At 39.5% G+C, this 23,505-nt stretch overlaps 1 protein-coding gene across 3 annotated transcripts in view; it reads right to left on the bottom strand.

Annotated features, from left to right (window-relative positions):
* PRKD3 (protein kinase D3) overlaps positions 1 to 23,505 on the bottom strand; it is a 41,959-nt gene that overhangs the window by 12,295 nt on the left and 6,159 nt on the right. The window contains exons 3-10 of one of the 3 annotated variants that reach the window (XM_054399233.1): positions 17,951 to 17,958; positions 15,708 to 15,715; positions 15,339 to 15,515; positions 12,559 to 12,636; positions 10,486 to 10,669; positions 7,328 to 7,451; positions 4,569 to 4,646; positions 2,653 to 2,929 (exon numbers count right to left, since the gene is read on the bottom strand). In XM_054399233.1, the coding sequence (XP_054255208.1) occupies positions 2,653 to 2,929; positions 4,569 to 4,646; positions 7,328 to 7,451; positions 10,486 to 10,669; positions 12,559 to 12,636; positions 15,339 to 15,515; positions 15,708 to 15,715; positions 17,951 to 17,958 (934 nt within the window). Of the gene's footprint in view, positions 1 to 2,652; positions 2,930 to 4,568; positions 4,647 to 7,327; positions 7,452 to 10,485; positions 10,670 to 12,558; positions 12,637 to 15,338; positions 15,529 to 15,707; positions 15,716 to 17,950; positions 17,959 to 23,505 lie in introns of all 3 variants that reach the window. The other 2 variants (XM_054399232.1, XM_054399231.1) reach the window with 2 other exon arrangements.

Genomic DNA, 23,505 nt, shown 5'->3' with positions numbered 1-23,505 from the left:
AGACCCGATAATTTAAAACAAACCATAAAACCTGTAAAATATATATTTTTTTTAATCTTTAATTCTTTGTTTCATGAATGAACTACAGAAGCAGATCAACATTTAAAATAAAAGAGCACATCTAGGAAGTTCAATTTGCAAGTAAATGCACCAGATGAAGATATAGCCTGCAGGAGAAGTATTAATTACAGGAATAACATTATGATGCACAGACAAGAAGAGATACATCAAAGAGGCAAAAAAAAACCTTTTCCTTTGACTTCCAAGACAGAGGTGAGGCATCTCAGACAAAGGGACACCAATCATTTGTTAACTTTCAAACAAATGAACAAAAAAAAACAAAAACAAAAACAAAAACAACACAACACCACAACAAGGGGTCACCTACAAGGTAGACAGAAGACATACTATAGATTTACTTGTACTTTGAGAAGAGCCTTTATCACCCTAAAAGCCCTAAGCTTTAAAAAATAAAATTTCAGATCACAAAAATATCCATATCTGATTTTTGCCACCTGTGCTTTATCTCAAAGAAAATTTACAGACTTAAGATAGCAACAAATACTGGTTCTCAAGGAAACTGAACACTACATATAAAATATGAACTGGAATTACAGCCTTGCATGTGTCTACAGAGTTTGACTATACTCAAGTCTGCTCTAGAACAGGACACAAGGGAAACCAAGAAAGAAGGCAGGCAAAAAAGTTACTGGTCAACACAAACTGCAGCAAAGTTAAAACAAGGTAACTACAAAGTCAAGTTTTTGGAACTGTTTGAAGCACACTGAACCCTTGACTGACTACAGAATACAAAATACCTAGTAGGTAGAAACTGAATTACTCCCTTCAAACAAACCCACTTTTCTAGTGTCTGAAGTGCTTAAGGACTGAAAAATGCTGACTTCTTAAAAAAAAAAAAAAAACAAAAAAAAAAAACAAAACACCACCAAAACACCAAACACTAATAATGCCAAGATTCTGTGATTCAACACGTAATTGAATGTATAACAGGAAACAGCTTTCTTATCTTCTATTTTCATTTCAGCTTGGAAATGTTCCATAAAGAAATATCCCACCTCAGTCACCAGGTACAAGGACTGTTTCACACCCTCATTTCTTACTACTTTCTGGCCAGAATGCAGTGTAAATTGACTAGCTAGTGTCTTGTGGACATTTTGACACCACAAATTCCCTGCTTCTGCAAGTTATTTCAAGCACTACAATGTGTCCCTCCTCTCCTTTCATTTAAAAGGACATTTCCTTTCATTTAAAAGGACATACTTGAGGCTTTGGGGAATTTGGTTTTTTTAACTAAATTTCTTAACGGCTCTTGGGATACATTTCATAGCTCACAATATGTAAGAAGAAGATGGATGAACAGACATTTTGTGGGCTCCACAATTCTAGGTAGTTTCTCATACTTCTACAATCACAAATACACTAAAATACTTTGTATCTACCCCCCCAGTTCTGTTCCCTACCACTTCCAAGTTTTAATATAAAAATGTTACTATTTATATCTGAAAAAAAAAATTAGTTATTTTGGGGAAAGCAGCTGTCTTCACAAGTCACTCACCGACAGCAAGCCTCAGGTTCCAGAAAACAAAGAGGTTTAGTGTAAATACATATTTGGAACTAAGAATTTCGTATTAAAAGTGGCAAGTCATATGTGTCCAAGACCACTTATGAGGTACCATCTTAAAGACGTTTCTTCACTGCAATCAAATACAAATACCAGTACTGGCATTTCATAGTTCACCATTTCAGACCATTGTTGCGTTTTCAGAAAGTGCCTTTACGTAAGACTAGTATTTACACATTCTTAACTGCTGCAGCGTAGCCAGGTATCAGAGACAGAGAAACTAAACTCAGAATCTCCCACCCCCCCCCAAAAAAAAACCCCACAAAACAACAACAACAAAATCACTAGAAAAAATTTAAGGAATAGCTGCAAGATGAAAGAAAACTAAGGGATGAAATCATAAGTCTCAGTACAGAATGTGAATTAATATAATTGGAAGGAATAAGGAGATGTCTGAAGAGAAGGAACACAACATATAGATTAGTGGAGCATCTGTAATGGATATGATCCTATGCCAGAGAAAGGGAAGGCAGGTGCATAAAAAGTAGCACAGGATACGTTTTATTACTACCCAAGGCTCAGCAGAAGATCTTTCCATCACTGTCAGCATTTACAATGCATCACTAACTCCCTTTTTTTTTTAGCTACTGACATACCACAGATATTTTAAAAAATATATAGGGGATACCATCCAAATGCATCAAAATTTAGTTATTTTGGAGTATATAATATGAATGTATTTAAAGTATATTAGGAGTATCTAAACTATAGGGGTCTTTTTCACATCCAGCAACTCTGTGTGAGTATCTTAATGCTCCTACAATATGCAACATACATTATCACTGTAAACCTGATTCTTAACTACTACTTCCTGCTAACACAGATCAAAGGATTTGCCCACCCTCCACAAACCTGAGCATCATTTTTCAGAGACTTGTGAAAAATTATGGATCCAACTCAGCAGAAAATAGACAGCCAATCCTCCACTAAAAACAAGCCCTTTTCTGAAAGAAGAGTCTACTATTAGCAGCTTCGGAGTATGAATAACAGCGCCTTGTCTGCCTGCTTACTGTGATCTTTTCCTTGTCCTGCAGCAGTGCAAACACTAGCTTGAGGAGTGACTGGCATCAAAGCCTGACGAATGGCTTTCTCCCAGCCCTGAGCTACGTCAAGTCCAACTCCGGTGGCAGCAAGAACAGGGCTGTGATGACTGGTGCCATTGTTTTCACCAACAAAGTACACCATGGTGTCAGTGATGATCTCAAAACAGTACGGGTTGCTGCCCTGCATCACATTTGAAAAATCTCGAGGCTGAGTCACCTGGAGAATCTCTGAAAGTGGAATCTCCTGAAGAAAAATATTAAAGATTAAAAAATGAACACACACACACACACAATACTATAAGATACTGATATTCAGAAACTTAAAGCATTTGCAAAGAAATCAAAGCAAAAACATCAAAATGCCCAACAGCAAGCTTCATAACTAACGTCAAACTGTGCATTACCATTGCCTACTCAGTCTTCTGAATTCCTCTGTAGAAGCCTAGAAAGGCTTCCAGACTTTCTACATACAGCTCTTTCTGTATAACTACTACTTTCTACTCAGAAAACTGCATTTATATTCAGCATGAGACATGCTTCCACCACATACAAATAACGCACAACTACAGAATGACCTTCTTCCATGGTAGCCTGTACAACTTATCTAGAGAAGAACATGACAGGGGAAAAAGGTGAAACAAGACAACATAAAGAAGAGAAAGTGATTATATAAGCTAGTCAACAAGCACTGCTTCACATATCTGAATTGGTTTAGGTAAAGATTCTCTATTATACAGATATTAACAATTTCTACTGACTCCTCTTCCTTGTCAGTTTAAGGTCATGGTAACAAGCACTACTAGAGAACAGATCTGAAGAAAGAAATAGCTGCAAGTTCACACTAGCTGGAGGAGTTCCACATACATGGGAAGGTATACGGGTGCACATCGCTTGCAAGAGCAGTAAACAAGCAAGTGAACACCAGGTGGGCATTATAGGGATAAGAGTAGTTGATGAAGAGCAAATAAATGTAAAGGCAAGAAACTGAATGATCTAACAGCAAAGACAACCTGAGATTTAAGCAGTAAATAAAGGGGTGCAAAGGGGCAAGTCAATGGACTAAAAGCAGTGATATAACAGAGCAACAAGCAAGGAACATATTTTACCAGCTGTGTTTTGAATGCACAGGGCAATACAAGTATCAGAGAGGTCTGAGAAGAGACTGCATTGGTCAAGATAGGGATGAAAAGGATCTGGGCAAGTTTAGCTGGGTGTACAGACAAAAGGCTCGATCTTAGAGATGTTATAAAGGAAGAAGCTGCAAGATTTGGACCCCCACCTAAAGGTGTAAGACAAAAAAGGAAAAAAAGTCCTGTTTATACATTCAAACATGTTTTCTGAATATTGCACCACTGAACACATTACTATATTAACAACATACTAAATTTATTGCTAGGCTTCATTTACGTAATGCCAGGCTGCACAATAAATTTTTGTCTAAATCTTGCCAGATTTCAGTTGTACAGTTGGGAATAATTCAGTTTCTGGAACCTCAAAATGAAATACACAAGCACACAAACTTTCAGTCACTACTTACTAAATGCAAAAATCTTAGCTTTCATTACACTGGCAGCCAAACAAATTCTCTGGTAACTGGGAAGAAAAGCAGCTTATTATGCTATGCAATTCAAGAGAACAGTACATGTAAAATGTAAGGAGACATACCCAAGGGTGATTAGGACAGGTGCTGCAAACAACTTCTCAGAGTTAGTCTTGGCCCTTCTTACTCACAAAGTTTGGCCAACAAATTAACTTGGACACAGTTTTGGTTTTAGAAGATGGGGAAATGGGAGATTGTAGTTATACTCCTCACAAGTAGGTTTCAGATCTATAAAGCACTGAGTAAATTAAGTGCAACGTAGTTATTAATCATCATTAATTACCTTGTAATATTTTGTTCCAGATTCATTTTGAAACAGTGTGAGGCATTTGCTGTCCAGTCTCCAGTAATGTCTTTTTCTCTACAAAATGCAGAGTACAATAACATAAGGAATAAGTCACTGGTATGGCTTTAGTTACCCAATTACTTAAACGGGAACTGCTTTACATAATCAATTAATATTAATTTACAGTTGCATCTTGGACTAGACACATAAAAAATACACTGTGGGAATAAATTTCTTTTTTTAAACTCAAGACAAGGCTCAAAAATTATTTACACAAACAAAAAAAAAAACAACAATTACTTACCTTACAGTAATAGTAGAAACAACAGTTGTTATCTTGTACAGGCAAAACATGATCACAAAATTTATTTAATTGATTTAAATTTAGGAACAATTGTGGGAGTCAAGCTCCCTCTCTCTGTATCCTAACATTAACATCACAAGGGTTCAAAGACTGAGCAGGCGTAAGTCCTTAATTCTATTGTCAATACAGAATTTTAGGAGGTCAAAAGCACATGGTGGCAAGAAGGAGATTCAAATGGACCAAATATCTTAGCCAAAAAAAAAAAAAAAAAAAAAAATCCAGACAGACTAAATAGCCATTTTCTGGAAGTCTCCACCAATGAGAAGTATCTCCTCTACCAAGAAGTAGCATAAGCAATCTGTATAAACCACCTTATAATGTTAAGCAAAAGAACATTCCTTTAAACAAAGAAGCTTCTAGGAGCTTCTGAATCTAACTTATTTTGCTTGCATCATGCTCATAGTTAGACACCCATTTTCATTTTTCTCTGACAAAAATCCAAGACCCTTAATTCTGGCCTAAGATGACAAAGTTTGAAATGTACACAGCAGAGCCTAAATCACTTCAATCATGGTGAAGCTAAGACTACCTGTAGGAGATAGACAAAGAAAGCTGAGTCATAAATAAACGGAATTTCCAGTGAGCACTGAATGGGAACTGGGGAAAGCATAAAGATGAACCTATGCTCTTTATTAAACCATTAATCAGGGAAGGGTTTGGAGGGGAAAATTATTAAGGAACAGGTTAGAAATTCACTCAGTGAATCAAAATCTGCCCATATCCTATTCTGAGAAAGGACTGGCTCAGAAGGAAGAAAAGAATGCAGATGATGATAGAGAAACTCCTCACTGCAAAGAGTGAAGTATCTTGTTATCCCAGGTCAGCAAGAACCAAACATATTGCTGTTAAAAATGAACCTCTTTGAAACAGAAAGGCCAAGTTGTTTCAGGAATAGGAAACAGTCAGACACTGCTGGTAGCAGAGCAGTCAAGGGAAAGAACCAGTGTTGTAATGCCTAATACAGAAGTCCCTCCCATTAGGGAGCTGCACGTGCTCTTGCTCGGCTGAAGGTATCTTGCTTTGAGGCAGAATACTCCATTTGCATAGCTTTTTATGTCACCTAAGTAGCAGACAGGCTGACAGATGAAAAAAAAAAAAAAATCAAACTGAACTAAGGTATAAAATGAGAACATTGTTCTATGAGGAGGTTCAAGTAAGTCCATGGAAAAATGTACTTGCTGTACTGAAAGATTAAATACAAGCCAAATACCAGTTCTGCCCTCAAGCATTTTGCTAGAGCTATTCAGTTGTGTCTGCTACCTGGCCTTAGTTCTTCCATAGCCATCTGATGATAACTGCATCTGTTAGTGGCCTTAGCTGGAATATCATCTGAAATACACTAGATACTTATTTTGGTTTCTGATAAATACATCTAGGTATTAGAAAACTGTACTTAAATAAATCTTTTATAAGGCAGTTTCTGACAGACCACATATAGTGGTCTTTAGCTGAAATCCCCCAAAATAAAAATACTGCAGCACTCTGAACTAGCATTGCCCCTCAGCTTGATTTCAGCAGTTTGACACCTTAAGTTTCCTTCAATCAGACTTCTGTGTAGAAACAAAGAATGCGAAAGCATTTATGCTGCTTTTCATGAACAGTGTAAGTATCACACACTGTGCTTCACCAGATACAGGAACTTCTTCAACTCATCCTTTTCATTCAACTACCAAAAGGATTCACTACCTCACATCAGACAAGTCTAAGGAACCCAATTATTCTTCCCTATCTTCAATACACAAGAAAAGGAGATTGCCTAAGAAGATTCAAAGAAGATCATTACTGCTAGTGCTAGAAACAAACAAGGTAGTTTTTTGGAATATGCTTGCATACCTAAGGGCATACAGTCAAGCCACAATTTTGATTCCATTGACCTCAAGAGGCAGGTGGCATTCAATAATGCTTAGACTGAATAAAGAGCTAAAGACATTAAGGACTCCAATATTCACACAAATATTGAGAAACACTTGATCATTAGAATAATAGCATTAACCATTTCACTACTCATCATTTTATAACCATTTCAACTTTTCATGTAATAGAATAAAAACATTGAGACGAATATTTAGTTCTAATGATAAAAAAGACATAAGCAAATTATTCCGAATTATTTTATCAAGAAAGCTGAAATCTTACACATGCAATTCAATTGAAACAACTTAAAGATGCTTCTCCTTCTTAGAAGGGAGAAAGAAAAGTACTGATATGCACCACATGAAAAATTTTGAATAAACAATAGTTTGTCCTTTGTGCCGAATTTCTTTATAATGAACACTATGGCCAAGTCCTTTCAAATGCTACTGTAAATCAGAATATCTAAATAAGAGAAAGGAAATGCACTGCTTTAGAGAAATAATTTAACTTAACGTAGAAAGAAACTGAAGTCACTGACCAGATTGTCTCTACTAGTATAGTGAACCATCCATCCTTCCTTCACCATTGTACTGCTCTTCCTCTTTGTGTGCTTGATTGACTGTACGACTCTCATGAGAGGAATATTACTGCTTGTTGAAGGACTAAAACAAACAAAAAAAAACATAAACCAAGATTTTAAACATTTAACAAGTTAAAATACAACAGTACTGTATTTATCCTAGTACTACATATTCAGACTGTAATTTTCAGGAACAGGCACCTTCACCTCTCATCAAAATTTCACTGAAAAGAAATTGATAAGGTATCTGAGCTCCTACTAGCTCTCTTACTGCATGTATTACATTAAATTACAGAACACAGAGGAAACACACTGGAATTAGGACATCTATAGAAATCAACCTCTCTCAAACAATTAATTAAGGCTGATGGTCTTAATCCAGAATTTAAAAAAAAAAACACAAACCAGCATTCCTACTATTTTTTCTGTGTAAGTTGATTATGAGACTTCCTAATATTGTTACTACAGTAATGAAGGTCTCTATCTAAGCATACTTTCAATTTATGAAAATATAAATAGAAGTGTGTTAATTCAAAGCATAGCTTCACCAGAAAATGTTATCAATGCTCAGGGATGTAAACTGTCCTGCAGACAAGAATTTGACAATCTAACATTCTGACAGAGTCATCCACTAAATGTACAGGTTTCAATAGCACTGGAGTTGCCTGCTTAATACCAGAGCTCCTACACATGACACTAAAGAGACATTAGCAAACACACAAAACCATGAGGCAGGTTCAAAACCAAGGATGTAATGAGCAAAGGTGGCAGCAGCAGACAGGTTCGGTTCTGAGGCTGATCTCTGGAGGCAGACAGGGGGATCCTGGAGCCAGAGGCACCTGAGGGAGAGCAGAGACCCAGCAGGAGCTGCCTGGCACACCCTAGAGAGCACACAATGTGCTGCAGTTGGTGGGCAGGGCAGGCCCCTAATCATTGTTTTGGGTGCTTAGCCCAGGGAAGTGTTCTAGGGCTCTCCATCACAAGGAGGACACTACCCTTAGTGCTAAAACCAGTGTTCCTACAGTGAAAGCCCCTGAGAAGTCTGACATATCCACCCAGACAGACCTGGACAGAAAGGATTCTTCAGTACAGGCGTTAGGTTGCAGGGAGTGGCCAGCCCCTTCTCCTAATGTAAAAGTAACTACCTGCAAAGAATATACACAGCAAGTGGCTAGGTTGCAAGAAGCAGTCACAAGGCATTAAAGGAGCCAAGATGGAGATAAGTGGTTTCAAAACCATGCTCCTGCAGCAGGCACCATGGAAAAAGAGGCACCTTGGATCAAAAAAAAAAAAAAAAAAAACCACAAAACAGGACTATGCTTCATCCTCCACCATCTATCACCACCACCAAAACCTGATCTGAAGCTTTAACACCTTCAGACATCCATAAGCAAGCTCTACATGGAAAAACTTCATCAACAATGAAGGGAATACCATAAAAAGGATGCACATGTGATCATAGTGGCTGACTCTCTTTTAGAGGGCACTTAGGTACCAATCTGCCAACCTGACAGGAAGTCATGAGATGTCTGCTGCCTCCCAGGAGCTAAGATCCAATACACTGCTGAGGGTGCCACAATTCATTAAAAGCACCAATTACTACCCAGCGTTACTGTTCCATGAGTGCACGAGCAGCACCGTGAGCCAGAACCTGGGCAGAATCAAGGAAAACTATAAAGATTTGGGGGTGCAAGTGAAAAACATTGGTGCCCAAGTTATCTTCTCCTCCATTTCCCAGTTAAAGGAAGGGAGGCAGTCACAAATAGACAAATAAGGAGTATCAACTCCTGGCTAATCAGGGAATAAGTTAGGCCAACCAAAGCAGTGGCAAATGTTCCTTAGCTGCCTTCCAAGAGGAGAGCCAGAAGGCAAACTACCTCAAGCACATGTACAACTATGGCAGATCCTCTTGCATCTCTCCAGGGAAATCTTACTTGACTACCTCTTTAAAATGCCTATACACCAACAACTGCAGCATGAAGAACAAACATGAAGAACTAGAGGGGGGTGTGTGGATGCAGAGCCACAATCTATTGCAATTACAAGACACGGTGGGATGGCACATATGACTGAATTCTGTCATGGATGACCACATACTTTAAGACAGACAGATCAGCAGGGCGAGGTGATAGAGTTGCTCTTTATGTGAGAGAGCAACTATAATGTACTGAGTGTATTTTGTCCAGTTCTGGGCTCCCCAGCCCAAGAGAGAATGGAAGCTACTGGCAAGAGTCCAACAGAGGACCACAAAGACGATTATAGGACTGGTGCATCTCTTTTCCTCTGTATAAGGGACCTGGGGCTCTTCAGCCTGGAAAACTGAAGACTGAGAAAAGGATCTTACAAATGTCTACAAATATCAAACATGTAGAACTGTCTGCCACAGGATGCTGTACCTGCCAAGAAGTTTATTTGCCTCAAAATAAATTAGAAATAAATGGAAAAAGCCTACCTAGAGGTGGAATACAAAAGAGAAGCTACTTTTAATTCATCACGTCCTTGAGTTGTAAATCACTGAAAGAAATGTTCCTCCACACATATTTGGTGTTAAGCCCTGAGCTAAAATGACCTTTAGTTTGACCTACTACACAACTGCTCCATGACTTAAAATCAGGAGATGCTATTTAGAGTAATACAGGAAGCAAAAAGATCAAACTTTATTGAAGGAAGTACATAACAGTTTGAAAACAGAAGACTCAAGAAAAATCACATTCAAGACAAACAGGAAAAAACTTCTGCCTAAAATGCATATAGACTATAATGAGATGATGAAAATCTCAAGTAATTCCTTTTAAATCAACACATATATAACAGTAACTAAATGAGGCTAGTCATGAATATCTTAGTCATATATTAGCCATGTTAAGCCATAAATTTCATCATGTTTCAATAATATGGTTTTATTTCTTTAGTAACAGTCATAGCACAACACATCTTCCAATGCGAAGAGACTACTTCAATTCGTGTTTCAGAATTTCTTGAGATGTGGTAAGTTTACAAAGCATTTTCAAATTAAAAAAAAGGAGAAAAAATTTAAAAACAACACTTTAAGCACTAGGCTAATCAGAAATGTTTTACTTGCGATACTGAGCAAAGAAAACTACATTACAGCTTACCTGATAGTTTTGACAGCTTCCTCATCCTTGTCTGTATCAAGATCAGATGGATCCATAAAGAAGATTTTGTCCTCTGGAGGAGAGGGCTCTTCAGCATCATCTAGACTTCGACTGCCGTCACTGTTCATTTCACTGCTATCAACTTCCATTGGCATGTCCAAGTCCTGGCCTGGGCTAGCAGGTTCTGGAAACAACACAGGTTTCAGATATTATTTCAAACACACACACACACACACACAACAGGAAAAAAAAAAAAAAAAAGGCAAACAATACCAAAGAAAACCTCAAAAAAACCATAAAATTTCTTCTTCAGTTCACATTTCTGCAAGTAAACATAAAAGTACAAACAGAATATAAAAAAATCCTCAATTTTTTGGCTGAATGATGCAGATGTTACTGAACATTATCAATTTAATTTTGTTAAATACCAAGGCAAGAAAAAAATCAAAGTAAAACAGAAAACATATTGAAAGAAACAGAGTGAAAAGCTTAAATCTCATTAAGTACTTCTGTTCCACAAATAATCAGTACAAAGTAATGTTTTGATGGCTAGAGATGACCCAGAGAGTTATTCCTATGCAAATTAATTCTCCACCAACAGATATCCAGAAATTTGCTGTCACTACCCTTGTAGCCCATAATAGCAAAAAGTGAGGAAAAGTGCGCCATGGTGTTGCAGGAAAAGAGAAAAGCAGGACAAACTATATTTGCATCTGACTCCCTGCTGGCCTTCAGCAGCAGCCTTTTTGTTTGAGGAAAACTCAATTTAAGGGTAGGAGAAAGAACCAAAAATAAACTACTCCTCATGTTTGCAGAAGGATTGTAAGAACTCATAGCTTCCAAATGATATGTCCCAGGACCCTGCTGTTGCAAGGGTGGTGAAAGCATGCTATTGTTCATGGCCACCAACCTCAAGACCCAGGCAAGAGCTTTGAAGATGGAAAACGCAGGCTTGAATGGGTGAGGTATGTTGTTCAATAGCAACAGATCCACTGGCTAACAGGCCTGCTGCCCAGGTCTCCAAATCAGGTTGTACAGTTTGGTGTGACCTGCTGCATGCCATCAGTGAATGTATGTGTGCAGAGGATCAAAATTTTGGCCAATACAATCACAGAACAGTTGAAATTGGAGAGAACCTCTCGAGGTTGTCCGGTCCAGTGACCATCAGGAGCTCATTTCTCTAGCCTGTCCAAATCCCTATGGATGGCAGCACAACCCTTTGGCCTATCAGCCAGTCCTCCTAGTTATCAGCAAATTTGATGAGGATATACTTTGCCTCATCACCCAGACCATTAATGAAGATGTTGAACAGGCTTGGATCCAGTATTGGCCCATGGTTTACTCCACTTGTTACCAGCCTCCAGCTAGACTCCATGCCACTGATCACCACCCTCTGGACCCATTCATTCAAACAGCTTCTAATTCACCTCACAGTTCATCCATCCCATATTTCATCAGCTTACCACTGATCTAAAACTTTGTAACAAAGACTCTGAGCTTTCATCCATGTACTGTTCCCCCTCTTTCCCTTTTAGTTCTGTAAGCTGTTATCCAGAAAATAGTCCCACTTAACTGAGGTTTAAAAAAAAATACTGTCGAGTTTTGGGTTGGTTTGACTTTTTTTTTTTCTTTTCTCTTTTACCTCAAAAGGCTGGGCTACTTCTGGACACTAAAAATCATTGATACGAGACAGTCAAAAGAGTTGGTCCTGGTCTCCAAATACTAACATTTAAAATATATTTTTTATGGTGAACAGTGAACAGACTGATCACAACAGATGTTTAATTTTTGCACATTGAGAAGGTTTCTTGATTTTTTTTATCTCCTTTGAGCAATATCAAGCGAAGCATACCATACTTGCCATTAAGTAAAATTAAAATCACCAGAGTATAAGTTTTACCTTGAGTCTTTTTAATTATCAGTGATCTCAGGTAAAAAAACAAAAACAAAAAAAAAAAAAACAGATGAAATAAAAAGATGCAAAATATTCAAAGATGAGGGAACCAAAGGCTAATGTATCTTGCTAAGCCTCCACAGATCTGTCAGTATTTAAAAGCTTATTTCTCATCTTACCTCCATTGAAAACCACCTCTCCAAGACAGTCTCTAGGTACTTTAGACGCACAGCGTTTGTGACAATTGAATCTGCAATCTAAACCAGAAGATAAATAAGCCAATGATACCAGAATCTTTCTTCTGCTTGGACACTAATATTCTATTACCCAGTACTTCCATCACAAGCTTCAGTTCGAATTGATACATTTGCATGTAACTGAAGATAGCATCAGTGAGGTCACCTCCAGAAGGAAATTAACAATCTCGTTCTGATGTCACATGTTTATTTGCTCCACCACTATTTATGTCAGCATTTCCCCTTCCAGTATAAAACACTTTTCTATTTCTCTAGCTTTCTCTGCAGTAATTTTTTCCATTATGATGACATTTTCCCCATCCTCTCATTTGTTCCACATATTTTTTCCATTGCTATATGATTTCAATGTCTCTATCTTCTCCACCTGCTGCCTAAGATTTGCAGCCATCAGCGCCTCTAGGATCACACACCTGTATCACAGGGCAAATAAACTCAGCAGTAAATCACAAAGTCCAGTTCCTCTGTCATTAAAAATACAGATTTGGCTGAATACTGAAGCTCCATTTCTGCCTGCTGACTCAGGGGAGATAAAATGACATTATGTTCAAATCCGGCCTGAAATGGAGATGGAATCTGACCTGGACATGTGCCATTTCTGCATTCAAGGTATCAGATGCAGCCTAATGAAAAAATGCCAGCATACATTAGTAATATTAACAGAAATTTCCTTTATTAGTAGCATCACTGCAATTTTCAACTCTGTATTGACAGTATTGATTTCAAAACTCCCTACTGCCCTCACAACCGTTTTCAAACTAATAATTTAGCCCCTTTCTGCCATCCAAATAAAGCTTTCCTTTCAAGCCCAGAAAAGAGAAAAATCATTCTCTCCCCATTCTTAGTAGCAGAGATGCCAAAGCATGGAGCAAAATACAATTCTGTTCAGCTTCTCAGTGCCCATGAGAAAGCAATCCTAGGAGACCAATGAACTGTCTCTTCTATAGCAATGTATTCAGTTCATATTATAGAATATGGCTAGCATGAATTGGACAGGGGCTGGAAGAATCAGAGACATTTCAAATATTACCAGGCAACTAGAAAGGCTAGGAGGGAATCAATCCTAATAAATTAAACCACATCCAGAAACATTCTAGGGTACTGCAATGCAACTCTCTAGTCTAGTAAACAGAAACATCCCCTAACATGCTTTGAGCCCACAGCATTAGCACAGTCCCAAAAAGTTCCCAGATCTAGCTCATAAATCAGAGCACCCATCAAATTGTTCCAAATAGGCAGTCTGCATACACCACTCAGTGTGGGATGCTAAAAAAAACTTGTTCATGAGCATGGGTCATTTTGTCCCACTTGTCCTTGGTGTCCAAGAATGCGCCTGGGCACGTTTAATTTATGACCACGAACATAGCCTTAGCATCCCAAAAACCATTCTCAGAGTCCAAGTAGAAGCCTGACTAACTTCAATAAATCCAGGACTCTTACAGGTATTTAGGAACATGGGACTGCTGAAAGACCTCAAGTTTTGGGAATGTGCACATGAAAGTTAGTGGGAAACCTTAGCAATCTACAGAAAACAGCAGTAAGAAAATATTTTGACTGTTTGGTATCAATTCCTGCTATATTAAAAATAGGTATATGATCAAACTGCATAAATGGAGGTCTATTAACATATTTATTTCTGTCCTGCACATGTATATAACATTTCTCTGGACTTGTCTTCTATACATAAACACTATTCTGATCCAGTATCATTCACTTCCCTGAAACTGATATGGCAGCCCCATTTGTTCAGCTACATATACAGTCACAACCACCACATGAGGTCAGTAGTAATGACATGTGAAAATTATAAATCACTTTTTTTCAGGCTTCATTATTATGTATTGCAGGTATCCAAGAGACACACTAACAAAAAAAAATTTCAGCATCAAAACCAGTTCAGGATGCAGACTTCAAACAGACTGCAAAAATAATGCAAATTAATAACAAAACAAAACAAAAAAACCCCAAACAAACCAAACCACCAAACCACAAAACGCCGAACAACTACTTTATTTAGATGAGACAGCAGTATTTTTGCAACCTCTTTCAAAAATATTGTCCTTCGGTACTCACATTTGACAAACTCATATGAGAGGAACAGGAGAAATGGGAGGTGAATATTTCCATTAATACCCATATTAATGTTTATGATTCATTACTACAGTTTTCCTTCCTGCAGGGCTGACAGATCTGCACTAAGCAGCAATAAAGATCAGTAAGAAGATCATGGTGTAATAATTATGCCCATGGAACTGCACAAGAGTCTGAGAACTGAATAAAAACCATGCAGCTGACAAAGCCTAAGCTATTTCAGCCCACGCACCTGTATACAATTTTTCCAAAAGATAATAACCAGTATTCTGTACTAGAACAATAAAAAGAAAACTTAAAAATGTTTTAGTGATGAGTTTTGTTCAATATATTTTTCTAATGGAACTATTTCCCTTTTTTAAATTAATTTACAATTATCCTTCTGGAATTAAGTTGTTCTCGATCTACACGTGATTAAATCTTATTTTTCAAGAAACTATACAACATGCAGTTGACTAAAATGAGGGCTACTGCAATCCTTTCAAAAAATACGTATTTTTTCAAAAATTATACTGCTGATTTTGCAGAATAAAACCTTCCAGCAATCAGAAATTAAGTTGAAATCAATTTTAAATACTGAAATTTATCACTGCAGCAGAAAATGAAATATTTACCTTTACATTGCATTCCTTGGCGAAAGAGGCCCTTGAGTAGCCGTTTACAATACTGGCATATGGTAGGACGAGTGTAGGAGTGAACAGCAAAGGTGTGTGGAACCTTCACCCTGCAAAGCACCATCTTTTCCATCCAGATGGGACGGCCACTCCAGGAAGGAATCCTCTTACTAGGTTCTGGGCAGCAGCGCTGGAATAAAGAAGATATACATGCTTTACAGCAAAACAGTTCAAAATCATGCACCAGAACTTTTCAAAGTCTTGGCAGTCAGGTGAAGTCCCTGGTGACTGCAAAAAGAGAAACACTGCACTCATTTTTAAAAAGGGTAGAAAGAAAGACCTCAGAAACCACCAACTTGTCAGCCTCACCTCTGTGCCTGGAAAGATTATGGAACAGATCCTCCTCAAAGCTGTGCTAAGGCACAAGGAGGTGATTCAAGACAGCCAGCAAGGCTTTACCAAGTTTGACAGCCTAGTGGTCTTCTGTGCCAGAGTCACTACATCATCAGATAAAGGAAATGCTGTGGATGTAATCTATCTGAACTTCTGTAAAGCCTTCGACGCTGACCCCCACAACATCTTCTCTAAACTGAACAGGTATGGATTTGATAGGTGGACTATTCAGTGGATGAGAAACTGGTTGGTTGGTCATATTCAAAGAGCAGCTGTAAGCAGTTCAATGTCCAGATGGAGATTAGTGACAAGTGGTGTCTCTCAGGGGTTAGTACTGGGATCAGTTCTGATTAATGTCTTCATCAATGACATAGTGGGATTGAGTGCAACCTCAGCTAGCTTGCAGATAACACCATGCTGCGAGGTGCAGCTGACATGCCTGGCAGACAGGATGCCATCCAGAGAGAGCAGGACAAGCTTGAGAATGGGCTAATGTAAATCTCCTGAGGTTCAACAAGGCAAAGTGCAAGGTCCTGAACTCGGACAGGGGCAACTCCCAGCTACAATACAGGCTGAATGATGAAGGGATTGAGAGCAGCCCTGCAGAGAAGAACTTGAGCATACTGGTGGATGAAAAGCTCAACAGGAACCAGCAATGTGCGTTCACAGTGCAGAAGGCCAACCATATCCCGGGCTGCATCAAAAGAAGCATGGCCAGATTGCCACACTCTACTTCACTCTAGTAAGAGTTGACCCAACCAGTGTATGGCACCCAGCTCTGGAGTCCTCAGGGCTGGAAGGCTTCCGCTATGAAAAGAGGTTGAAGGAGTTGATGTTGTTCAGCCTGGAGAAGTGTCCAGGGATACCTTATTGCAGTTTCTCAATACTTAAAAGGGTCTTATAAGCAAGATTAGGACAAATTTTTTAGCATGGTCTGTTGCAACACGAAAAGCGGTAATAGTTTTAGACTAAAAGGAAGGTAGGTTTAGACTAAGTAAGGAAGAAATTTTTACAGTGAGTGTTGTGAAACGCAAGTGCAGGGGTTCTAATGCCTCTCTAAGCAACCCATTCCTGGACACAGACATGGTCAGGTTGGACCATGATCCAAGCAACCTGACCTAGTTGAAGTCCCTGCTCACTGCAAGAGACCTTTAAACCCCAACTATTCTATGATTCTACTTTAGGGAAACAAATCAAAACCAACAACCACAAAAAAGAAAGAAAGAGAGAAAGAAAGAAAGAAAAAAGCCAGAAGTCAGTGGGTCTGGGAAGGAGGTGTAGGCTCAGAAAGTGATGTGATGAGAAAGAAAACTGGCCACAAAGCTTTAAGAGGCATCATAAAACAAAACCATGAAAACACCAGACAGAAAACCCTTGCAGAAAGCAGGAAAGTATGCACGAATCTTTATTTTCACAGAAGCTAAAAACTAAAAATTCACTCAAGACTTATTTTTTAAGCAACCTGGCATGGCTAGCAGACAGCACATGCAGGGCCCTATCTATAGAGGGAAAAATGAAAACCATTGGAGGTAGACAAATCAAAATCCAATCATAATCTCAAGCTATCAGTTTAAAAGAAAAAAAAAAATATACCTGGATAGCTTACTAAGTCAGTAATACAATATTCAGAGAATTAAAAAATACTTTTAGAAATTACACCCACCAGAAAAAAAAAATCTTTGAAATTACATTAAAACTAAAGTCTCAGCGATTAAAAAAAAGGCTTTGAGTATCATACTGAATATTTAGCAGCAAGATAAACTTAGTTACCTACATCTACAGAAAAATGTAAATTAACCTGGCTTTGCATATCTGACCTAAAATATTTTAAGATTGCTAAAAGATGAACTGCGAATATGATAATACATTACAGATCATTTAAGACAAGTATTTAAAATTGGAGAGCAAAGAACAGGTAGCAGAGATAGTAAACACATCTGTAGAAATCAAAGTTTAATTGGTGATAGGAGAAATTATTACACTTCTATGTTCAACAAATAAATCTTACCAATATTTATAAACATCAAGGTAAGTATACTTCATGACTGAAGACTAACCTTCATAGCCTCTAGCAAAAAAAAAAAAAAATCTGTTCTTGAACTAGACAATTTATGACATATTTTGAACTGTAGTAAGAATAGTTATACTGTCAAGTAATAGAATAAGGAGAGACTGTCAGAAGCAATGCATTTACACCACCCTGAAAGCAGCAATGAAACAAATGGGTCTTAATAGCTCCCTGTCCTGTTCTTTGATCCCAATATACTTGCAGTATAATTGATACCCTCTCAGAAACCATAACCATTATAACAAAGAACTTTTATGGATGACAGTTTTTACTGTTAACTTTTCATCTTCTACACTCTCCTTGATAGGGCTTAGATTTTTTTCAGATTAAAACCTTTCACCTCTGTGAAAGATTTAACTGCAGAACAGGAATACTCTCTCCTCTCCAAGCATAAAAGCTTGCAAGCTGCACTGTGTGATGGTTTTAAGACTGTCTTTAATTTTTCTTCACAAAGATCGAGCAGAAAAGCAAAAGAATGTAAATAAATCACTATTGGGTGTAAGAAAAGAAAATAATGATTATTCTAAACACTTCCATTGGAGAGAGAGAAATGTTTAAGAGTCAGCACTCAAAACAAGATACGGGGCAGTCGGGCAGTCCATCTTCTCTCAGTCTGTCTGCTCCATTCTTCTGGCTGGATATAACACAAACTCGCATACTGACCTTGACAAGCTAAGTTTAACGAACCTCTCAACTTCTTGGCTTTTTTCCCTTTTGCCCGCTAGCTCTGGGAAGGGGGGGGGAAGAAGCACAGCCCCTCTCAGGGCCAGAAGGCTTTGTTGTGTTTTTCTGTTGATTGTACATAATTGTAAATGTTGTGAATAGTGTATATTTGTACATATTCATTGCATTTCATCATAGATTGTAGTTTTGCCTGTAAATACAGCTTCATTTGCTTCTGGACTGAGCTAACCTGGTTATTGTCAGTGTGGGAAGGGGATTTCAGCTCTCCACTGTAACAATTAATATTTTGGCACCCAACGTGGGGCAATTGCTTGTATGATTTATTTCTGCTCAGATTATGAAGCAAAATGAAGCTGCTTTGGATCCTCTGGCATGTTATGTATTCTGTTCTGACTGTGGTGATTTATAAATGGGCTGTTTCTGCTATGATAGATAAAATTGTAAGATATGCGGCATATAAACTGTTTCTTTGGGGTAAAAACAAGTTGCAGAAAGTTGATGAATACTGTTCTGGTTTTATTTGAATAAGGAGTTACGACAACTCTCCTGCAAATCTGCCAGCAGAAGCATATGAATTTGATATTCCTATTGCAGAGGCTTAACTGAACAAATGGAACCCTAAATTGATTTTTATGCTAAGCTTGAATCTGGTGTTTGCTGTAATAATCATATAGCTGTTGGTAGCACTGTATCAAGACAAACATGGAGCTACTTGCTCTAGCAGCCTGCACAGACGTAAAAGAAAATACAGAAGAGCTCAGAGAGACCTGGAATTAGGTTTGGATTCTGATTACAGCATACAGGAAATCACAATTAAGTGCAGAGAGAAGACGACTTGTAAGAGAGCTATTCTGAGTGCTGATAGCTTTGGCTCAGAGCCAGTAGCTGCAGGAACTCTGCCAGAACCTGAGATAGCTACCCTAGTTACACAGGCAGTCGCCATGAACGAGGCACAGTCATTTCCACCCTCTGCTGCCAAAATGGAAGCAGCAGTGGCTACAGGGTCTCAAAGAGTACCTGCTGTCTCTGCACAGAATCTCTTTGATCCTGCTGACTCTGCTGTGAATGTGAAAGCTAAACCAGTGAATTCAGTTGCTACTCTCACCAGAAAGCGTAAAGGAGCCGCAGGAGGAGGTGCAGAAGGAGGTGAGGATCCTTCTGTTCAGGGACCCTCTGTTAAGAAAGATCCTTCTGAAGAGGAAGAGAAGGTTAGCCTTAAAAGTTTGGCAGACCTCATGAGACCACACATGGATGGTGGAGACGCAGGACAGAATATGAGCCCTAGTAAATTAGCAGCTGCTGTAAGGGCCTCTGAACTCCAGGAAATTGCACAGAGGCTTGCAACAGGAGCACAGGGACAGCAAGCTCAAAAAGAAGATGATGAGGATGATATACAGTCAGATAATGCACCCATACAGGAATTTAGGCATGTGAGGCAGGATTACATCAGAGGAGACACTGAGCCAATCCTGCCTTAGCTATGGGAGCCCCAGCCTTGGTGGTAGGCAACAAGTCTGCCTCCCAGCTGGGGACACTTGAAAGATACAGGCATAGACAGGCATCTAAGCAGGTGCCTTGGTAAAGTTTCTCTGTGGGCAGACCTCCTACTGGCAGTCCTCAGAGGTACCCTAGTAGAGATGATTTACCATGGAACCCTAAAGCCTTGGAGCATGATAGATGAGGAAATCAAGCGTCTGAGGGAGTATGCTGTGAGAGAAGTAATGTATGGAGATTGTAATACGCTGAATCCCGATGTAATTCCTGTGGGAACAGGCCTTGCCAAAAAGCTCATTAAGCTTGCTCCTCCTAATTATGCTACTATTCTGGCAAGCAGAATTGTGGCAAGAAATTATGGTGGAGCACCTCCTACTGTTGGCCATTTCACTGACCAAATGAGGCAATTGGAGGATAGTCTTGCACGTACTTCTTTGGTTTCAGCCATTGAAACTCTGTCTGGAGAGATAAAGAATTGCATGAAATAGCTGAAGAAGGAACTTAAAACCTCCATATCCAACTTGATGAAGGGGGATGATGTTGATTCCTCTTCCTCCAGATGGGTTCAAGTTTCAGCTGTCAGGAACAGACATCCTCCAAGGAGGCCATTCCAAAATAGGTCAAACCAAAACAGACAACAGAGGCAATCACGTGGGAGTATCTGGATAACTCTGTGTGATCAGTTTGCTGAAAACATGAACAGATGGGATGGTCAACCAACTTCTGATCTTTTCAGGAGATTACAGGAGCTGCAAAGTGGCAGAGCCCAAGGTAACAATACCAGAAGGGTAGCTGTCACTTCTGTAGTTTCCCAGGACAACTCTAATAGTTCCAACAGGGATTCTAATTCTGGCACCAGACATTGTGCCAGCTGTACATGTGGAAGTAATCCCCACCATTAGGGGTGCCCTGCCTTCTGCCAGGGGGAGGTAAGGGATAATGGAGATAACAGAATCTATTGGGATGTGTACATCCAGTGGCCTGGCACTTCAAAATTTCAGAAGTACAGGGCCTTGGTTGACACAGGAGCTCAGTGCACCATAATACCATCAAATTATCAAGGGGCAGAATGTATAACTATTCTGGGAGTCACTGGTGGATATCAAGAGTTGTCTAAGATAGAGGTTGATATAAATTTAACTTCGTAAGAGTGGAAGAAACATACTATTGTAACGGGACCTAATGCACCTTGTATTTTGGGAATTGATTTTCTGAGAGAAGGGCGTTTCAAAGACCCTAAGAGTTACAAATGGGCTTTTGGAATAGCAACTGTAGAAATTGATGAGGGAAAATTGAAGTTGTCTATTAGACCTGAGCTTTCAGATGAATCTGCAGTTGTGGGACAACATGAGACAGAGGATGTGAAGTTGCCAGTTGCTTCTCAAGTTGTGCATCACAGACCATATAGAACCAATCGTGACTCTTTGGTGCCCATTCAAAACTTGATTCGCCAGTTGGAAAGTCAGAAGGTCATCAGCAAAAGTCATTCACCTTTCAACAGTCCAATCTGGCCTGTGAGAAAGCAGAATGGAGAATGGCGTCTTGACAGTTGATTTCAGTGCATTGAATGAGGTAACTCCACCAGACATGATGGAACTCCAATATGAGCTGGAATCCAAGCAGGCCAAATGGTATGCTATCATAGACATTGCTAATGCTTTCTTCTCTATTCCCATAGCAGAGGAATGCAGGCCTCAGTCTGCCTTCACCTGGAGAGGCATTCAGTACACATTCAATCGTTTGTCCCAGGGGTGGATTCACAGTTCAACCATCTGCCATGCAGTGATCCATGATACTTTGGAGAAAAGTGGAGCTCCAGAACACATTCAGTTCATTGATGACATCATTGTCTGGGGTGAGACTGCTGAAGAAGTCTTTGAGAAAGGTAACAAAATCATTGACATTCTCTTGCAAGCCGGTTTTGCTATCAAGCAAGACAAGGTGAAAGGACCTGCCAGAGAAATCCAGTTTCTGGGAGTGCAGTGTCAAGATGGTCGCCGTCACATCCCAATGGATGTGATAAACAGAGTCTCCACCATGGCAAATCCCATCAACAAGAAAGAAACTCTGCGTTTCTTAGGCATAGTGGGATTTTGGAGACTGCACATTCCTGGATACAGTCAGATTGTGAAACCTCTCTATGATGTGACTGGAAAGAGAAACAGTTTCCAGTGGGGTCCTGAGCAACAAGCAGCCTTGACCAGATCAAGCGAGAGGTAGTCCAAGCAGTGGGTCTGGGACCTGTCCGAACTGGTCCAGACATTAAGCACATTCTGCACCCGGTTGTAAGTGATAACGGTCCAACCTGGTGCTTATGGCAAAGTGCTCCAGGGCAGACACATGGATGTCCTCTTGGTTTCTGGAGTCATGGTTACAGAGGCTCAGAAGCAAAATACACTCCAACAGAGAAAGAGATTTTAGCTGCTTATGAAGGAGTAAAAGTTGCTTCTGAAGGAGTAAAAGCTGCTTCTGAAGTCATTGGAACTGAGTCACAACTTCTAGCTCCTAGATTTCCAGTTCTGAATTGAATGTTCAAAGACAAAGGTTCTTCACCACATCATGCAACAGATGCTACCTGGTCTAAGTGGATGGCTCTGATAACACAGAGAGCTCGAATGGGAAATCTCGAAAGGCCTGGTTTGGTGGAGGTGATCACAAACTGGCCAGAAGGCACAAGCTGTGCAAAACCTCCAGAGGAGAGAGTAACTCGTGCTGAGGAAGCTCCTCCTTACAGTGATCTGTCTGATGATGAAAAGAGATATGCTTTGTTCACAGACAGGTCCTGTCGTCTTGTTGGGAACAAGCAGAGATGGAAATCTGCAGTGTGGAGCCCAACGCGCAGAGTTGCAGAAGCAAGAGATGGAGAAGGAGAATCCAGTCAATTCGCAGAGGTAAAAGCTGTCCAGCTAGCTTTTGACATAGCTGAACATGAGAGATGGCCAAAGCTTTATCTCCACACCAACTCATAGATGGTAGTCAATGCCTTGTAGGGTTGGCTAAAAGACTGGAAAAAGAATGGATGGCAGAGAACAGTAAAGGCTATCTGGGCTGCCGATCTGTGGCAAGACATTGCTGCTCGCATTGAGAGAATCCCAGTGAAAATGAGACACATCGATGCTCACATTCCTAAGAGCAAAGCTACTGAGTAACAACAACACAACCATCAGGCAGATCTAGCTGCAAGAGTTTCCCAAGTGGACACGAACTCTGATCCTAATCTTGACTGGAGACACCGAGGTGAACTGTTCTTAGCTCAGTGGGCCCATGACTTGTCAGGACATCAAGGCAGAGATGCAACCTACCAATGGGTTTGTGACAGATCCATTGACATTTCCATGGATGCTATCACACAAGTCATCCATGACTGTGACATTTGTGCTGCTATTAAGCAGGCAAAGCGGATCAAGCCCTTGTGGTACGGTGACCGATGGTCCAAGTACAAGTATGGTGAAGCCTGGCAGATTGACTACATCACTCTACCTCGTTCTCCATCTGGTAAGCAGTATGTGCTGACTATGGTAGAGGCAA

Source organism: Indicator indicator, chromosome 2 (assembly GCF_027791375.1).
Source record: "Indicator indicator isolate 239-I01 chromosome 2, UM_Iind_1.1, whole genome shotgun sequence".
Classification (NCBI taxonomy): Eukaryota; Metazoa; Chordata; class Aves; order Piciformes; family Indicatoridae; genus Indicator; species Indicator indicator.
Note: the sequence above shows the minus strand (reverse complement) of the source record. Positions and strands in the feature narration are given on the sequence as shown.